The following is a 16,109-nucleotide window of genomic DNA, read 5'->3' as shown; positions in this document are numbered from 1 at the left end:
GAACGAGTGGAGCAGAGCAGCTTTATTTTATACTCAAAATACTCAGTACAAACGAGTGGGTGAGACAAAGGCTGGTAGAAATACACTGCGCCCAACGCGGACAGACGGCGGGGCGAGCATGTGGGGCAGGGTGGGAAGGTGGCCCTGCTGCCCCGTTCCGGGGTGCTCTGTAAAGAAAGGTCCAAGATTTCCCCTGCCTGGAGAGCAGCAGTCACGTACGGCAGATGGGATCACCATCTTAGCCAGAGGGGTCCAGTTCTGCAGGAGGATGACGAGAGGACATTTCCTCGCAGAGAGGAACATGCGAGCCGGGCAGCCCCAGCTGCTGGGACCGGGCCAGGCGTGAGGCTCCAAGCATCAGCTAAGATGGGGTTTCAGCCACGATCTCATTTCACAGCCAGCTCTGCAGTGGCAGAGGGCACACGTGTCCCCATACAGCACCCGGGAACTAGATCTTGCATCCCAATGAGAATTCGGGGAAAGGGGATGGTGCTAGACAGCACCCTGCTAACCTGCAGGAGAGCGCAATTCTCACAGCTAGTGCTGTTCTGCACCCCAGTGCCTAGAGAGCTCCTAGCAGTCAGGACAAATGACTTCAAGAAATAGCCTTGGCCCACATTTAGCTCAGTACGTGGCAACAGCAGCCTGGGAACAGAAACAGCCAGAAATGTAATACACCAGATGCAGAAAGAACAGGACAGACAGCCGGCTGCCCAGCAGACGCTGCTGCACTCACTCCCCATGCCATGCAGGGCGTAACTTGGGACAGCAAACTAACCAATTTTTTGCCACCATCACACCTGTGGTGGCCAAACGCTAAGAACAAAACAGATTTGGTCTTACATTTTAACACAAAAGAATAACAAACACATTTCTCCCAAACCTAGGGCTCACAGCCCCAACACGAACCATGAGCAACCAAACAGCAGAAGTTTCAGCAGTATTCTCCCCCCTGTTACAAAACTAACATAGTATCTTGCTCTTAACTCAAGCTGAAAACCAAAAAAGTTCCACCCTCAGCACCACAGCGTTGTCACAAACAAGCACTCAGGACTGTAAAGTTGCCACTACGGTTAAGGAGGGTTGTGATAAAGTGAACTGCATCCAATGCTGATTTATTTAGAAATCCCATTATTTAGCAGAAGAGCAGGAAGCTCCCAGAGAACAAGGGGCAAGGCTACAACAAAGCCCGAGTGGTCACTGCCTTGCAGGCATCAGGTAGAGCTCTCGGATCCAACTGTACCACCCTGCCATGTTAGGACCAGAATAGCTTTCTCCCTATCAAGCAGCAAGCAGAGAGCCAAGGAGAGGTGTGTCTCCCTGCTGGCCTGCAGCAGGGTCCCTCGGGGGCACAGAGGCTCTCTGCAGCTCTGGGAGGGGTTACAGACATTCAAGGCTCCCCAGTATGGTTTGCGATGGCTCTCAAGGCTGCTATGAGAAACAGCAGTTCCTCACCCTGCCAGCAGATACATTAGGCACGAAGCAGTGTGGGGACAGGAGGTTCCTCTAGCACATTAAGGCACTTCAGCATCAATCCACTTCCTCTGCAGCCTGAATCATACCCACACTCAGAATGCTATTTTGGGGGGATAAAAGGCTTAAGGCTTCTGGGGTAACAGTGCCCAGGGGGAGCGTTTTCAGAGTCTTCTTTTAGTGTTGCTTTATTCTCCAACTCCCGTTGGCTACTGAAAGACTCCAGTTGCATTTACCTGAGGAAAGCAGGTCCTGCTCCATGAATGGCTACACAAGCATCCAAGCCAGAACTGTGCACACAGCATCTGAGGAGCCTGTAGCACCTTGATGTAATTAGCAGTAGTATAACTGGCACACCTGCTTGCCTGTGAAGTCCACAGATATCCCCTGAACTCTCTGATAATCCTCTGGTCTTACTAGTCACACAGGATCTGTGCAGAGAATTTATCAGAAAGACCAGGGCATACATTTCCTTTTAGTGATGATTTTAACTGTCACATTTGCATGTTCAGCATTTGACATGCCTGAAAGGCAATTCAGAATTCATCTCACAGCGTCAGAGACCACACCAGCTCCAGCAAACACAGCATAAACACATTCCACAAGATCAAAGCTACTGCAAAGGCCGACACAGAAGCCCTGAATGATTCCAGTTAGCCAGGCAGAAGCTAAACACTTCTGGCAACAAACCCCTGATTTCTCACAGATTGGATAAGTCACACATCTTGTACCCGAGCAAAGGGATGGTAAAGTGCTGAATAGGTTTTGGGTTGTAGGAGCTCTAGACTCCCAAGGGTTTCAAGTCTTCATTTCCTGTCTTACTTTGGGAAGTGTTCATTACTGGGTGATGCAGTTGTCTCCCATGTCCTGAGCATATCTGTCAGATATTGCCGTCCTTAAGTCCTCCACCTCTTTGTGAAGCTGTTTTACCTCCACCAGTTTCTTTGCAAGTCCATCAGGGCTCAGCAAGTCATCTTTCTCCTTAGTGGAGTACTGAACAGCTGTGGAGTCAGAGAAGGGAGTTACCTCACATGCAATTCTAACGAAGGATCACACACATTTGCAAGTGAGCCAGAAAAACCCAATGCACATTTGCAAAAGAGGTACTACTTAACATTTAGTTATTACAGCATGCACCTTTAGAGTTAGCTAACCACAGAAAGAAGGTTCAGAACCCCAGAAAGATAAGAACCTTCCATGCTATATTATATGCGAGTTATTTAATTCTGTCACAGCACAGGAACAAAAGGTTTGCTCTGCCACCACTCCGCACACTTACAGCGAATGCCCAGGAGCAGAGAGAGGTTGGGATCCTTGCCCTGAGCCCTCTGAGTGACAATGCTGTAGACAGACTGCAAATCCTGCAGACAACTGGCCAGCTCGCTGTGCAACTCCTGGGTGAGGCGGGCTGTCTCAGCAGGCAGGGGCTGGGTTATTAGCTCTGCCTGCCGCAGTCGTTCCTGAAGGGTCAGGTTCTTCTCAATGAGATCCTGGTTCTGCGCTGAAAGCTGAACAAATGGACACAGCGGGTTAGTGGTCACTTGGTACAGAACTAGCAAACTTAAAGCAACTTAACACAACTGCTCGATGATGATGGGAGCACCGAGGGCAGGAGGATCTGGTTTACATCAGGCCCTCCAGACTCTTGCCAGATAAGCAAGCATCAGTCCTACGAGGTGTGAGCATTTGGCTTTCCTGGCTCAGACAGGAAGCGCCCCATGACACTGCACTGTCCCTGCCGAGGCATGATGCAACAAAATAAGCTTCCAGGAGGTTGTGCACTGGCCGCTCACCCCAACACTGGCCATCCCTTCCCTCAAGGGCTGCCATTGTGCTTGGCTTCCTTTAGGCTTGAGAGTGGGGCTCAGCCCTGCCCTTCAGCTAGGGCTGTAGTCGAGTTTGGATTCCCGCTCACCGCCTTGCTGCCCCCAGCTGGCAAGTTCAGCATCCTCCACCATATCCAGCAGCCGCAGCTGAAGCTCCCGAGGCAGAAACTGCCTTTCTCCTCCTGCTTTTGAGCAAAGAGCTCCTTTCAGAGCACTGACAGGGCAACTGACTAGCAGGAAGCAGGAGAGGTTGTGCTGCTGACTGCAAATTAAGGGTCTTGCTAAAAGACAATCCATTGTTCATTCAACTGCTATGCTCGAGCACTCTAAACACTCCTGCTCTGACCTCTTTCACAGCAGTCCGGAGCTGCTGCAGTGCATTTTCTCTCCTCATCGCCTCCTCTTTCAAAGCTTGGCTTGTCCCCTCTTCCTGGGCCACCTGTTCTTCCAGGTTCTAGAACAGACCATGGGAAAGTAGTAAGTCTAACTCACTTCACAGCAGATTCTCAAGTTCTAGGTCTCTCTGCAGTCACCTCTCACCTTTACTTGCAAGGACAACTGCTCCATCTTCTTCTGCTGTTTGTCCACAATCTGGAATCAAAAGCAGAGGCATCAGAACTGGTCATACAGACTCAGTAATACTACCAGGATTTCTCCTTTAGTAGGCCAGCATCCCTTCTCCTTCTCTTTCCTGCCCATTTACTACTTTAATCACTGCTTCTGCTAGTAGTGGACTTAGATTCCCTGATGAAAGGCACCTGATAAAAGGCACCATTAGAAGTATCAGCTAAAACAGACTGGAGAAGTTGCATTCTTGTGGTTTTCCTCTCCCCTCTTTGCATTCTGCAACTTCTCTCCAGTGTTACTGTAGGAGTGCATGGTTATGCTTCTAAAACCCCTCAGCTGGGAATTCCAGGAACTGCTGCTTCAGTGCAATTGTGACTGCCTACAACTGCAAAAGTCCCTGATTCCATCTTAGTGCCCGGTGTGACTCAGTGGAAGGAAAAATGTGTGATTCCCGTTTGACACAGCCTGTTACCTTTCTGAGGCAGTCGCATTCTTTCTTCAGAGAGTCATTTTCTATTTTCTGTCTCTCCCCATCCTGGGCAGAGGGTCCTCTCTCTGCATTCTTTACACACTGCTGCACCTTGTCCTGCAAGCTGAAATTAGCAGAACACCATGTGAAAACCAGCTTTATTTAAGGATGTTCCCATCACTAAACAGTATGAGGCAGCAAATGATTTTCATATCAGATGCCAGTGTTGCCCTGTTTGCATCCCAGCTTGCAAACTGCCAGGGCTGTGACAGAAGGAGTCCCTCTCCCTGGACACAGCCCTCCCCATGATATTGGCACATTTGCAGAGACACAACGATTACAGATTACACAGGTCCATTTTGCAAGGAGTTATGGTTGAGAGCAATAACCTGAGGAGACAGACAAACCCAGGTGACAAAACAGGGCCCCCCTTTCTTTCAGCCACGTGGTTCTGCTCCCACCCTCCCCTGTTGGCATGCAGAATTTGAACATGGTATTTTAGTGAGCATTCAACATAATCATCACAAATCCACGGTAATCTGGTTCTGACAGGCAGGACAGTGGCTGTGCTGAATCATCACTGTTCTTGTGCTGCAATTACTTCAGTGCTAAGATGAAGTTTATTCTAATCCTCCTGATTTTTACCTGCGCACAGTGGAAAGAAGCTCCAGCTCCTTGTGTTTTTGGGTTTCTAGCTGCATCTCTTGCTCCCTGAAAGCAGCCCGGACATCTCCAAGCTCTGTTTCCAGTGCCAGCACTGTTTCCTGCATAGCAGTACTCTTCAGTTCAGATTCCTTCAGCTGCAACAAAGACCATCATAACACTCTAGAGATCTCCCACGGGTTTCAGAACACACACCACATTTCAACTACATTTGCAATGCCGATTTTTACTACCTATGTGACAGTTCTCAGCTATAGCTCAGAACTTTCCTCCTCCGAGAAGGCCAGACCACAACTTTACTTGGGCAGCTGTACAGGCTATTATCTGCAGCTGTAGAAAAGTCATCTGAGCAAGTATGTGAAGAGCTGTCATCACAATTCAGAGGAAGTTTTACCTTCTGACTCTGTTTCTGGTGGTCCTCAAGGGTTGGTAGATCAGCCAGGTATCGTTCCAGGGTCTCGATTCTCTGTTGTCTCTCCCTGTTTTGTTCAGATTCCTTCTGGCATTTCTTTTTGAGATTATTAATGTGTTTGTCTCTTCCCTTTACCTGCAGGGACAGTTATATAAAAGTTTAGTTTATATAAGTTCTTGTCCATTCTTCAGTCCTCTGTGAGCCCACTTATTTACCTTTTTGTACAGCACTCAACATCAAAATACAAGATCACCTTAACTCAGCAGCATTTCTGCTCACTTAAAGACAGGCTTCTTCTCTGTTTAAAAGAAGAGGTATTGAAATATTTCTAACTGCAGGAGGAAGGGCTTTTGCTTATAAACCAAAAAATTCTACAAGGACATCAGAAAATACCTACAATAACACATTGCCACAGAAAACTTTCACCTAGGCACTATATTGACTTTTAGCTTCTTGAAGAAAAAACACTCTCCCCCCTCTAGAGCAATGGGATCATACCCTTTCTTCCTGTTTCTTTAACTCCTCCGCATGTTTCTGCATAGTTTCTTTCAGTGACTCCCGGATCAGCTTTGCATCCACCTCTGCAGCAGCAAGTTTTCTCTCCAATTCAATCTTTTCCTTACTGAGGGATTCAGTCTTCTCTGTGAACTGTGCTCGAAGAAACGTGTTCTCCCGCTGCAGCTCCTGCAAACAGAGACAGCCTATGAATTCAGTTAGTTACAAACTGGCACTAAGCACCTGCGCTGTCTCAGAGCTGTGTCCTCAGCCCTCCTACTTCCCAAACATCATTCAGCCCATCTTATATGCTGCAGTATCTGAAATAGCATTTGTCAGTGCTGTCAGGCATTTGCATCACTAGCACAGCTTCTAAACAAACCGTAGTACTTCAGGGTTTGAAATCTCAAGACACACAGAAGATCTCAGAGATGACAGGTAACCGGGACCCCATACAAAGGTTAATTTTACTCTGCATAGCCCTCCTATTCAGGAAATGCCTAGTGAGAAACGCCTGCTGGATTCAATACATATTTCTTACTGATACCCTGTTGCACCCAATTACCTGCATTCTCAACATGTAGACATCTCCATAGGGTGCCGGACAGCCAAGCAGGGCACTGTGAACCTGCAGTTCACTTTCCCGGACCTTCTGCTCCAACTGGGATATGTGTTGTCTTTGTCTGTTAAAAAAAAAAAAAAAAAACCCAAACAAAAAACTGGTAATGCACCAGTCTCAAACATACACCTTGTTTTCAATGGTAGCAGAGAGCAATACAACAGGAACAGTGCCACATCTCTAACGCTCTGTACAGTGACAAGCAGAATAAAAAGACAACTCTGCAACACTGCAGAGAAATCTGCAAGACATTCACTGTGACTTTTTTTTTTTTTTTTTTTTTACAATTGGTATTAACTTTTCTTCCCTCCCCTCCCTTCAAAGTCTCCCCCCCAGCAATGATTATAGATAAAACACACAAGCCTTGCGTGCTTTGGAGGATCCAGCGTGGCTGTGGAGCTTATGAGCGAAATGAACAGACATCAGAGGACTCAAAATGAGCAAGCAGAAAAAGAGTTTACAGTCCAAATGCTGAAGGTAGCTTTCACTAGGACTTACTTTTTTGAAAATGGACCACTAGTGTTGGGTATGAGAAGTGTTGTTTGCCAGCCCAAATTCACAAAGAATAAATTTAAAATAAAGATATCAAAGAGCTCCCAGAAAGTCCTCAAGCAAAAAGGCAGTAGTACTGACATTCCAAATAATCGTGATGTAACCAGAAATCTTTATCCCTTATAAAACACAGAAAACCACAACCAAAATGGATTTGAATCCCTCAGGATCCAAGAGGAAGGAGACGAGACCTCATGAAAAAAATAGGCTATTCTCAAAGGTCATTATATTGTTCTTTGCAACAAAAAAGCTCAATCAGGTAAAAGGGACTCTGAGATACAAGCTTTCCTTGGTACTTTCAAAACCCTCCCCTTCCAAAAGGAAATGGAGTCCTTAAAGTACATGTCGAGATCAAACTCTCACCTGTCAATGAGGAGCTCTTTCTCCTTGAGTAGGTTTTCATTGGAGTTCAGGATATTGATCCACTGAGCTGGATCAGGTGTAGGCAGCGAAGCAGAATACATTGAGGGATGGTGGCAGACGCCTCCATTTTGTAACTGAAAGAGGAGACAAAGTGAGGAGCGAAAGGTTTGTGCTCCACAGAGGTAATTGCAACATTGCTAGAGCTATTTTGCACACTGTGTGCTCATCTGCATGCCAGGACATAGCTATTTCAGTCTCCGTCGATGTCCAAGAACAAGTAACTTTGCCCAAGCACAACTGGAGATTAACAAATAATTTTAGACCACTATGCTAGCTTGCTGGAAACAATTTGTCTCCATTAGGGTACAGCTGGTTGGAGGTGATAAACAAACTGTTTCCATCTAATAAACTGCAGTTAGTTTTATGCATCTTTTCAAAAAAGTCTGTTTCCTAACTTTAGATACAGAATATGGTTATTCTAGAAACTGTTAAGAACTTCTTGACATGCTTTTTCTTTGCAGTTTCTAGCAGACAGGATATTTCACCTCTTGATCTGAACCATTGTGCAGTGCTGTAACATAATACAGGACTGCTCTACATAAGCAGTGTGTCAAATGATACCTGTGACACCACATGCTGTAAAAACAGACCATTAAGAGACTTCTGGTGTAAGACAGGGAGAAGCATGAGACATTTTCCTCCTTGCTTCAAAAGTCTGTGACAATGATTCATGACTAAAGTGACAGGAAGGGTTTCAAACTCATACATATATACAAAAGCAGCTCCCTACCTGCATTTGCTCTATTTGCAATCGCACTTTCTCCAGCTGCTGTTTCCAAGCACTAAGCTCGCAGACGCTCTCGTGCGGATGTAGCGTGCAGGCTTCTTGCATCCATGCTCGAGATGAAGGATTTACAGGTTTTGAAAAGAAATTGTTGGCCTGGAGTCCCGTTGGCATCAGTCTGCTCCCGCTCGGCCATGTTCCGTCTTGGGGCTCACAGACACCATTAGCCCCTGCCACTTGCTTACTCTCTGGCAGCACCTTATAATGGTCCTTTCCTGCCTCAGCTGCCCCAGAGTTTGGATTGAACTTCTGGAACCTGCGGAGAGGGTCAGTGCACAAACTATCCAGAAAGAGAGACTGGTTAAGGGTGTGCTCAATGGCAGGGGTGTCAAACTTCCAAGTATCTTCTGTTCTCATGTGATCAGAAACAGGATGCCAGGATTGCTCAAAACCATTTTCCCCTGAAGTCCCGTAGAGACGCAAGAGATCCCTGGGTGGCACCTGAGAAGACTTCCCGGCATTAAAATCTCCATTTCTCATGAGCCCTGTGTGTTCAGAAGCAGATCCTGGCACAGCAGTTTTTGAAGTACTCTGGGAACAGCTCTGGTCTCCTGCAGAGCACAGCTTGGAGGGCGAGGCACCCAACGTAGAAGGCATAACATGGGCTGTTGGGATGGTCACTTGGGTTTTGATGGGCTGGAATGAGGAACCGTTACTGGAATTGCAGAAGTCTAGGGAAAGAAGAAGAGTGATGCTCTAATTACAATCCTGAAAATATTCTGACACAAACAGCTACCCCTCTGCTGAACTTTCAGAAAGAATTAAAAAAACCCGATTCTTTTCCCCCTGAACATGTCCTCCTAAGCAGCAACAGCAAGACTAAGGCACACCTATATTCCCCCTCACTACATTGCTGACATTTTCCTACCACCATAAACCAAAGGGAGAATCCAAGTTTAATTCAGTACACATTTTTAATCCCTTGTTTTTAAGCTACTCTAGTATAATCTTAAATCAATATGGTTATCTTTCTATAGGTTTAGAAATCAAGTCCTTTAAATTGAATAAAAAGGCTGAAACTTACTCAGCTGAACACTGAGACCTTGATTCTGTTCTGCCCGTCCCACAGCTCAGCGACTCTGAACCGTAACCAAAGCTAACTGGAGCCTTCACTAAGCCCATGATGAGCTTCAAACATAGCTGAACACTAGATCACCAAGCTGCTGACCTTCGAACTCCTCCAGGACACTGCAGCAAAAGAGCTTTTTCTAGAGGTTAGAGTAATGGCTCTTGCCTTATTGCCACAGGAAATGAGATAGAGTTCAGCGCACGCACCCCAGCCCGTGTGCCTGTCCTGTCAGAAAGGCACCAAACCTGGCTACATGGAAATACGGGGTTATTCTTAGCAACTCTCAGATTTCAATACAGCAACAGCAAGAGCTGAGAAAGGCAAACAGTGCCTGTTCCCACTCCTTGTCCCGATACATTGTGTATCGCAGCAATTCCAGGTTTCTCCCAGATACACAAACTCATTTCCTTCATGGGTTTGGCTAAAGGCCCATCCTCACATGATGTTTCTTTAATCCAACATCAGGACTGCAAGGTCACCCTTCCACCTGTTTGTAACCTCAAAGCACTGTTACAAGAAGGAATAAAAGGTTACGATTTGAATATGACTGAAACCAGATTCTGCAAAGACCATTATCGAACTGCAGGAAAACTATCACAATAAAGGCACAACACAAGACCCTCTCCTCAAAAATGAGCAGGAAGGGGAGAAAATCTTAGATGTTACTTGGCTGTGCCTAGGAACTCCAGAGAACACCATGCTACCAAGCAGTCACAAGCACATTCACCTTGGCAAACAGAAGAGACAGTACAATTTCCTTTTACAGCCCCTAAATTTATAGCCCAGTATCACTATCAGGAACTCGAGTTCTCTGACCAGCACGCCACGTGCAGATGCTGCAATCGTTTCCTTGGCTGTGCTAAGGGTCATCACAACATTTCTGACTAATGTACTGACCTGAAAGTCGGCGTGCTTCAGCCAGCTGTCATGCCACAATTCAGCCTCAGCTCTTGCAAACATGGCTACAACATTACAGACATTCAGAATGGCAATTTCTGAAAGAGCGATCGTTATCTCTCCTGCCCTCAGCATGCAACTGGCTGTTTTACTATCCTGACAGGGGCTAGATGGGACACTTAAACATGTGCTCTAGTAATATTTCTAGCAAATTTCCACAAGCCAGACTTTATCAAAAGCCTTCATTTCAACTCACACATTATTAAGAACTATAGCTCATTCAAAAGGCTCAGGGCAGCTTGTGAAACACATGCATGTGTGAAGTGCATTGTTTTAAAGAACAACAAAAAATTCCTCACTGCTGAAAGAAGAGTCAGTGAATCAGTAATGGTTTATGACACTTTCACAAGTGAAGATGAAAATACAGGTGGAAAGGATTGCTGGGACAAGCAACTTCACAGAACATGCCTCAGCTGAGGGCAAGGCTGCAGCATTCTTCAGTGAGAGGAAAGGAGCTCTAACACTGAAGAGACTTACACACAGAGGCATAGTGATCTGAAGTCTCTAGAGGCACCTATAAATTATTTCTTAAAAAAGCATGTGACAGACTTTCTGATAAATCACTTGTAGGTCAATATGAACCAGCAAATCACCAAGGTGGCTCTTTTAGTCAGTTAAAAATGCTTACTACAGTTTGCAGATCACCCAACTAGCTTAAAGAAACAGCAAGTCCCTTAATCACTTGTTTATATTTCAGGCAGCATATCTGTGTACTGAGGCACTGGTTTTGAAATAGTTTCCAAACATTATTACAGATTCTGCTCTCCCCAAGTTTTTTTTCCATTCTAGGGTTCAGTATTATCAGGCTATTTAATGCTTGTTGATCTAAGGAAACTTAAAGCCTTTGGCTATTACTGTGTGATCTCATGCTGACCATCACCTTCTGTGCTGTCTGAGCAGGAGGTTCCAATGCCCCCATCCCCGCTGTCGGCCACACTTGAACAGCGACTGACACGGCTCTGGAACTTCACAGACAACATAGGTGTCTTCCAGTCAGTCTCCAAGAAATTACTCTTCTGACTGGTGCTGGGATCTGGAAAGAAAAATTCAGGGTTATTTATGTTTTAGCCAACAGACTGAAAGGCCTTTTAATATACTTAGGCCATACCTAATTTCCCATGCTACCAAAACCCACACTGATCCTTGCTTGACTCCCAGTATCGCTGCTAAAGAAATCTCTTTTGGAAAAGGAAATGGTAGCAAGCACAGGGAAGCCAAATAATATCAATGGGAGACTGAAAAATCAATCTTGTTATGGAAGGCAGAATGCAAAAGCAGTAAGTTATACTTGCTTTTATAAGTTTAGTGATATTACACCCAGCTGATACTCTGGTACTCAGACTAAGAAAAAGAGCAGCAGCATTGGCACACAGCAAAACTGGTTAAATTAAAGATACATTTTTGCATTAACTGTTATGAACTCTTCCCCATTTATCAGTTATCACTCAAGAGATAGGTTCATTATCAAAGGATTCTCTACCCTTGCATACCCATGCAATTGTTTTATTTTGCAGGCATAAGACATTGTTTTTTTAATAAAAAGCTTTTGGTAAAGAACTCTTCTCAGGGCCACATGTCTCCTCAGAGAAACTGCAACAGGATCTAACAGCAGCAGGGCTTTAAAGAAAGGACTCTCCTTACCTGATGGATTGTACTGCTGGAGTCTCAGGTCTGGATGTTTCTCAAGAGCAGCCATCTTATCTATCCAGTGAATTACAGGGCAATAAATAAAAAAACCCCATATTTTAAATCAGCATAAACCAAACCCTATTCCCACTAACCAAGCAAAGGGTACACACACATCAGCTACTCTTCATTCAGAATAACACAGTATTTCATATTTAATTAGCTTCTCTTCCCAACAGTATCTCTGTTTCATCCCTGCAGTAAGAGAGGCAATACTTAAAAAACACTCACAGTTATTGTAGGCTTTCTTCATGCCTGAGAAATGAGGAGAGTTCCTGTTTGCAACATTCTCCAGGTATGCAGCAGCTCAGTGCCTTTCAACTGGAGCATGTGTTATCCCCATTGCAGTTATTTATAGAGCACCAGTCACCATGGTACCTACACGCTGGCCTTATGTCTACAGAGACTAAAAATTTCCCTTTAAAAATCTTAACTCTAAACCAGTTCATTTCTGCCCTCTGTAGAGGTCACTGAGCAACTACATGCAGAAATGCAGTAATTCAAAACTTAGCGTTCCTGTTCCATAAATGGCAATCGTTATCTACCCTGAGCTTTGGTTTAACTTATCTGCTTATTGGAGTACCTCAGACAGTGAATTTCCTGCCTCTGATGATGCTAGTTTACAGCTCTCAGGCTTCACTGTAGCAACTCAAGGCCTCTCTCCACCAGTCAAATACTAAATCCTCGATTGCCAGCTCTTACAGATTTTTGCTTGACTGATTCAAAGAGCTCACAGAAAGCACTAATTCTTGGAAAACATACATATACAGATTTTACAACATAGGATAGACACTGGGAATACAATGGGATGATGAACTGAAAGCAGCATTTCACTCAGTGAAGAAATAGAACACTTCTAGCAAAATGTAGCGCTTATTACGTTTAATTTAGGTATGTTTCAGAAATCCCCGAGTTTAAATCTCAGTCTCCAGCACTACAGCCAGGCAGTTATAACAGGGAAATTCACGTGTGGGGTCTCAAAATAAAACAGACAAAGCAACCAAAGCATTCCCACCTCACTCAGCACCACCCTTTCACAAACACACCCCCCACGCCGTCCTACAAGCCACTCTCTTCCAGCAGCGGGCACGGGGCAGACCCTGCAGAGGGGGCTGAGAAGGGTCATGTGCAAAATAAGGCAAAACGAAGGAGAAAGAGGAAGGGGAGCGGTGGGTCACGAAGGAGGGGGGGCAGCGCTTTACCCGATGGGAGAGCTTGGCGGGTACGTGATGTGAAGCCCGGGTGCGGGGTGGGGGGCACCCCTTCGCCCCCCCAGAAGGCGATGAGGAGAAGAGTGACATGGGTGAAGGGACGGGAGAGGGGAAGGCGGTTAACCCAAGGAGGGGGGAGGCCCAACCGCCTGGCAGGCACAACCTAACCCTGAGGAGCCGGTCCCCGGGGGGGGGGGGGGGGGGCGGGAAGGGACCACGGAGCTGTCCGGGACGGAGAAGAAGAGATGTTTTCACCGAGGAAGGAGCACAGGGAGGGCGGCTGTCCCACCGCCGGAGCCCGCCCTGTGAGGGAGCCGGAGCCCGCCGCCGCCCCCCCTCACCTGGCTCCGCCGCCGCGCTCGCGCTGCTCCGCGCGCCGCGACCGTTACAGCCGCGGGCGGAGGGAAAGGGGGAGGGAGTGGCAAAGGAAAAGGGGCAGGACCCTCCCCGCCCGCAACCTATCGGACGCGATTTCCCCGCCCTTACTCCTCGCTCATTGGTTTTTCGGAACGCTGATTGCCCCGCCCCGTAGCTTCGTGGAGGGGGGGACGGCTTCTGGCGGAGGAAAACTGACCGCAGCTGCCACCCGTAGGGCGGGGCCTGAAAAAGAGCGGCACCGGCCCTCTCCCCGCGCCTGCGCAGTGCAGCTGCCGCCGGCGAGACGCTGTGTGAGGGCGGGCGGCCCGGCCCGGCCTCACCGTTGTCCCCGCATTCCCTCACGGGCTCCACCGTCCTCTCAGGGCCCCAGCCCAGCCCAGGACCCCAGGCTGAGGGGTAAGGCCGGGCGGCGGCCCCCCAGCTCGGCCTCCTCACTCCGCTGGGCCGGAGAGGTCAGGGCTGCCCCTGGGTGCTGGCGGTAGAGTGGCCATGGCGCTGGGCCCTTCCTTAGCCCCGGCCACTTCGGGGCTTCTCGCGTGTGGTGCGGGGTCACCTTCCTTCCCCGGGCAGGGCCCACCCCGGCTGGAGCAGCGGCACTGCTGATACTGAAAAGCCGGTCAAAGAAACTCTTAAGACTCGATTTGGAGTTTTAGAAAGCAGGCATTCTTTATTGCAGTGCTGGATGCACGGGGGATAGTTGCACCTAGCGTGCATGCCACAGCTTTAGCACAAACAGGTTATATAGAAAAACTAATTGCATAATAATCAGATTAGTATACATATACATAAAAATGATTGCAACTGATTATCATAGTGCAGCCTACATCCGATCCTGTGCAATGAAGGATTCATTTGAGTCGAAGGGCTGCTTTTGCGACCACCAACCCATTTGAAGTTCTTGTTGGCTGTCCTTGAAGTCTTTATTCTTGTCCTTGTTCTTTGATCTTGAAGCTTAACACGGTTTCAATCGCATGTGGTCAGTTTCAACATTGTTCTCATCTAGCGTACAGTCATAAGAGCAAGGAACTGCAAAACTTATGAGTAACTACCTCTACTAATTACTTGGCTATACTTTTGTCTATTGTTTCAATCATAGTGTTAGTATAAGATTTATAATAATTATCTACCAAATCTCACTTTTACAGTCACCTAGCAGCAAACCAGTTTCCACGGCTGGTACAAAATATTAAAACCATCAAAATATTAGACATGCCATACAGAATGTATGGAAATATGCTATCACTGCTGGCAGCGAGGCCTCGTCGGCAGTGGGGACCTGCTTTCTGGTAAGGGGTCTGGCGCTGGCCCCCATGCCTGGGTGCTTCTGTTAGTGGCCATGGCTACCCCACAGTGGTGGGAGTTGCCCAGCTCCCCCCCTGCAACCTCTCCTTCAGGGATGTCCTCTGGGAGAGCTGCGTGGAGGAGCTTGCCCAGCTGGGTCCAGCCTGTCGTGCCCTCCCAGAGGATGTGGCCCATTTCTGGCCCGTGCAGGTGCTGAGAGTGGCCACTATGGGCTTGCTGCAGCTGGGACCCCTGGCGTACACCCTGGCCATGCTGGGACCACGATGATGGGTGTCCCCCCAGCATGGCTCAACCTGGTGGCCACCACCAGGCTCCTGCTGATGCTGGTGGGTGCTGTGTACCTGGGTGCTGGAGGAGTTAGCCAGCCCATAGACCCCCCCGGCAGACCACTTCCACCAGGGGACATGTCTCTCCCTGGGCTGGAGCTGCAGAGGTGCTGGCTGGCATCTGCCTGGCCACCAGCTTCTACAGGAAGAGGGGGTTCGTCAAGAAGCCGGACGCTACCCCTTAGGAGGTGGATTATTGAGGCGCTGGGACAGACTGATTCCTGCCATGAGTGTCACAGGAACAATGCTGCAAATTGTGGGGTGACAGCAGCTCCTCAGCCTCCCGCTGTGGCCATCCTGCACCCCTGGGCACCCCTCAGACCATTACTGGGTGGAAGAGTTGGGTCTGTTCCCCATCTTTACCTCTTTTCACTGGTAATTTTTCACTGGAAAGCAAGCTGATGTCAACACTTTTTTTGCCCGTAACTTGATTGTGCTTTAATCCTTAGCAGGGTTTAGCCTCTGCAGCCAAATAAAGAGCATCCCATACCCAGCTGTAGTATGTCTGTGAGGGGCTGCGTGGCACAGGGAGGGGCAGGACCCGTCCCCCCTTTCCAGGCTGACCACGTCTCCTTCCCCCTCCTGCCTCACACTCTCCTCTTGCCCCTTGTGAGGTGCACAACCCCCCACCAGAGCACCCCAGCCCTCCCCAGGGCACCTTCCCCTCTTCATTGCCCTCCCTGGCCTCACAGCATCATTGGAGCCCCATCCGTGTCCCCCCTGCCCCATGGGTGGGTGCCATCACCCCCGAGCTGGACCAGCGCAACCCACAGGGAGAGGAGAGCAGAGCACAGAGGGATGCCACAAACCCTTGAGGATGGTGACACACGGCACGGGTAGGGGCTTGCTGTCACTGCAGGGACATTTCAGTGCCAAGAAAAAGCATGGCACAATCAG

General features: G+C 47.9%; 1 protein-coding gene across 6 annotated transcripts; it reads right to left on the bottom strand.

Moving 5' to 3' along the window:
• Nucleotides 1-4: 4 nt before the first annotated feature.
• Nucleotides 5-13,650, bottom strand: CEP85 (centrosomal protein 85). 6 transcript variants are annotated; one of them, XR_011328052.1, is made up of 15 exons: nucleotides 13,548-13,650; nucleotides 11,951-12,022; nucleotides 11,184-11,342; nucleotides 8,230-8,954; nucleotides 7,440-7,573; nucleotides 6,471-6,588; nucleotides 5,909-6,094; nucleotides 5,393-5,545; nucleotides 4,981-5,135; nucleotides 4,339-4,459; nucleotides 3,840-3,890; nucleotides 3,646-3,753; nucleotides 2,753-2,981; nucleotides 513-2,474; nucleotides 5-403 (listed from the first exon to the last, which is right to left on the bottom strand). XR_011328052.1 is itself a non-coding variant. In XM_069803205.1 (15 exons), the coding sequence occupies exons 2-14, from the start codon at nucleotides 12,003-12,005 to the stop codon at nucleotides 2,311-2,313; spliced, it is 2,358 nt and encodes a 785-aa protein (XP_069659306.1). In that variant the 5' UTR covers nucleotides 12,006-12,022; nucleotides 13,548-13,650; the 3' UTR covers nucleotides 5-645; nucleotides 2,296-2,310. The 6 variants fall into 6 exon arrangements, 5 of the variants coding, with proteins under 5 accessions (XP_069659306.1, XP_069659305.1, XP_069659307.1 ...); XM_069803205.1 differs by having other exon boundaries at nucleotides 5-645; nucleotides 2,296-2,474; XM_069803204.1 differs by having other exon boundaries at nucleotides 5-2,474.
• Nucleotides 13,651-16,109: the final 2,459 nt, after the last annotated feature.

This window comes from Haliaeetus albicilla, chromosome 16 (genome assembly GCF_947461875.1).
Source record: "Haliaeetus albicilla chromosome 16, bHalAlb1.1, whole genome shotgun sequence".
NCBI classification, from domain to species: domain Eukaryota; kingdom Metazoa; phylum Chordata; class Aves; order Accipitriformes; family Accipitridae; genus Haliaeetus; species Haliaeetus albicilla.
Note: the sequence above shows the minus strand (reverse complement) of the source record. Positions and strands in the feature narration are given on the sequence as shown.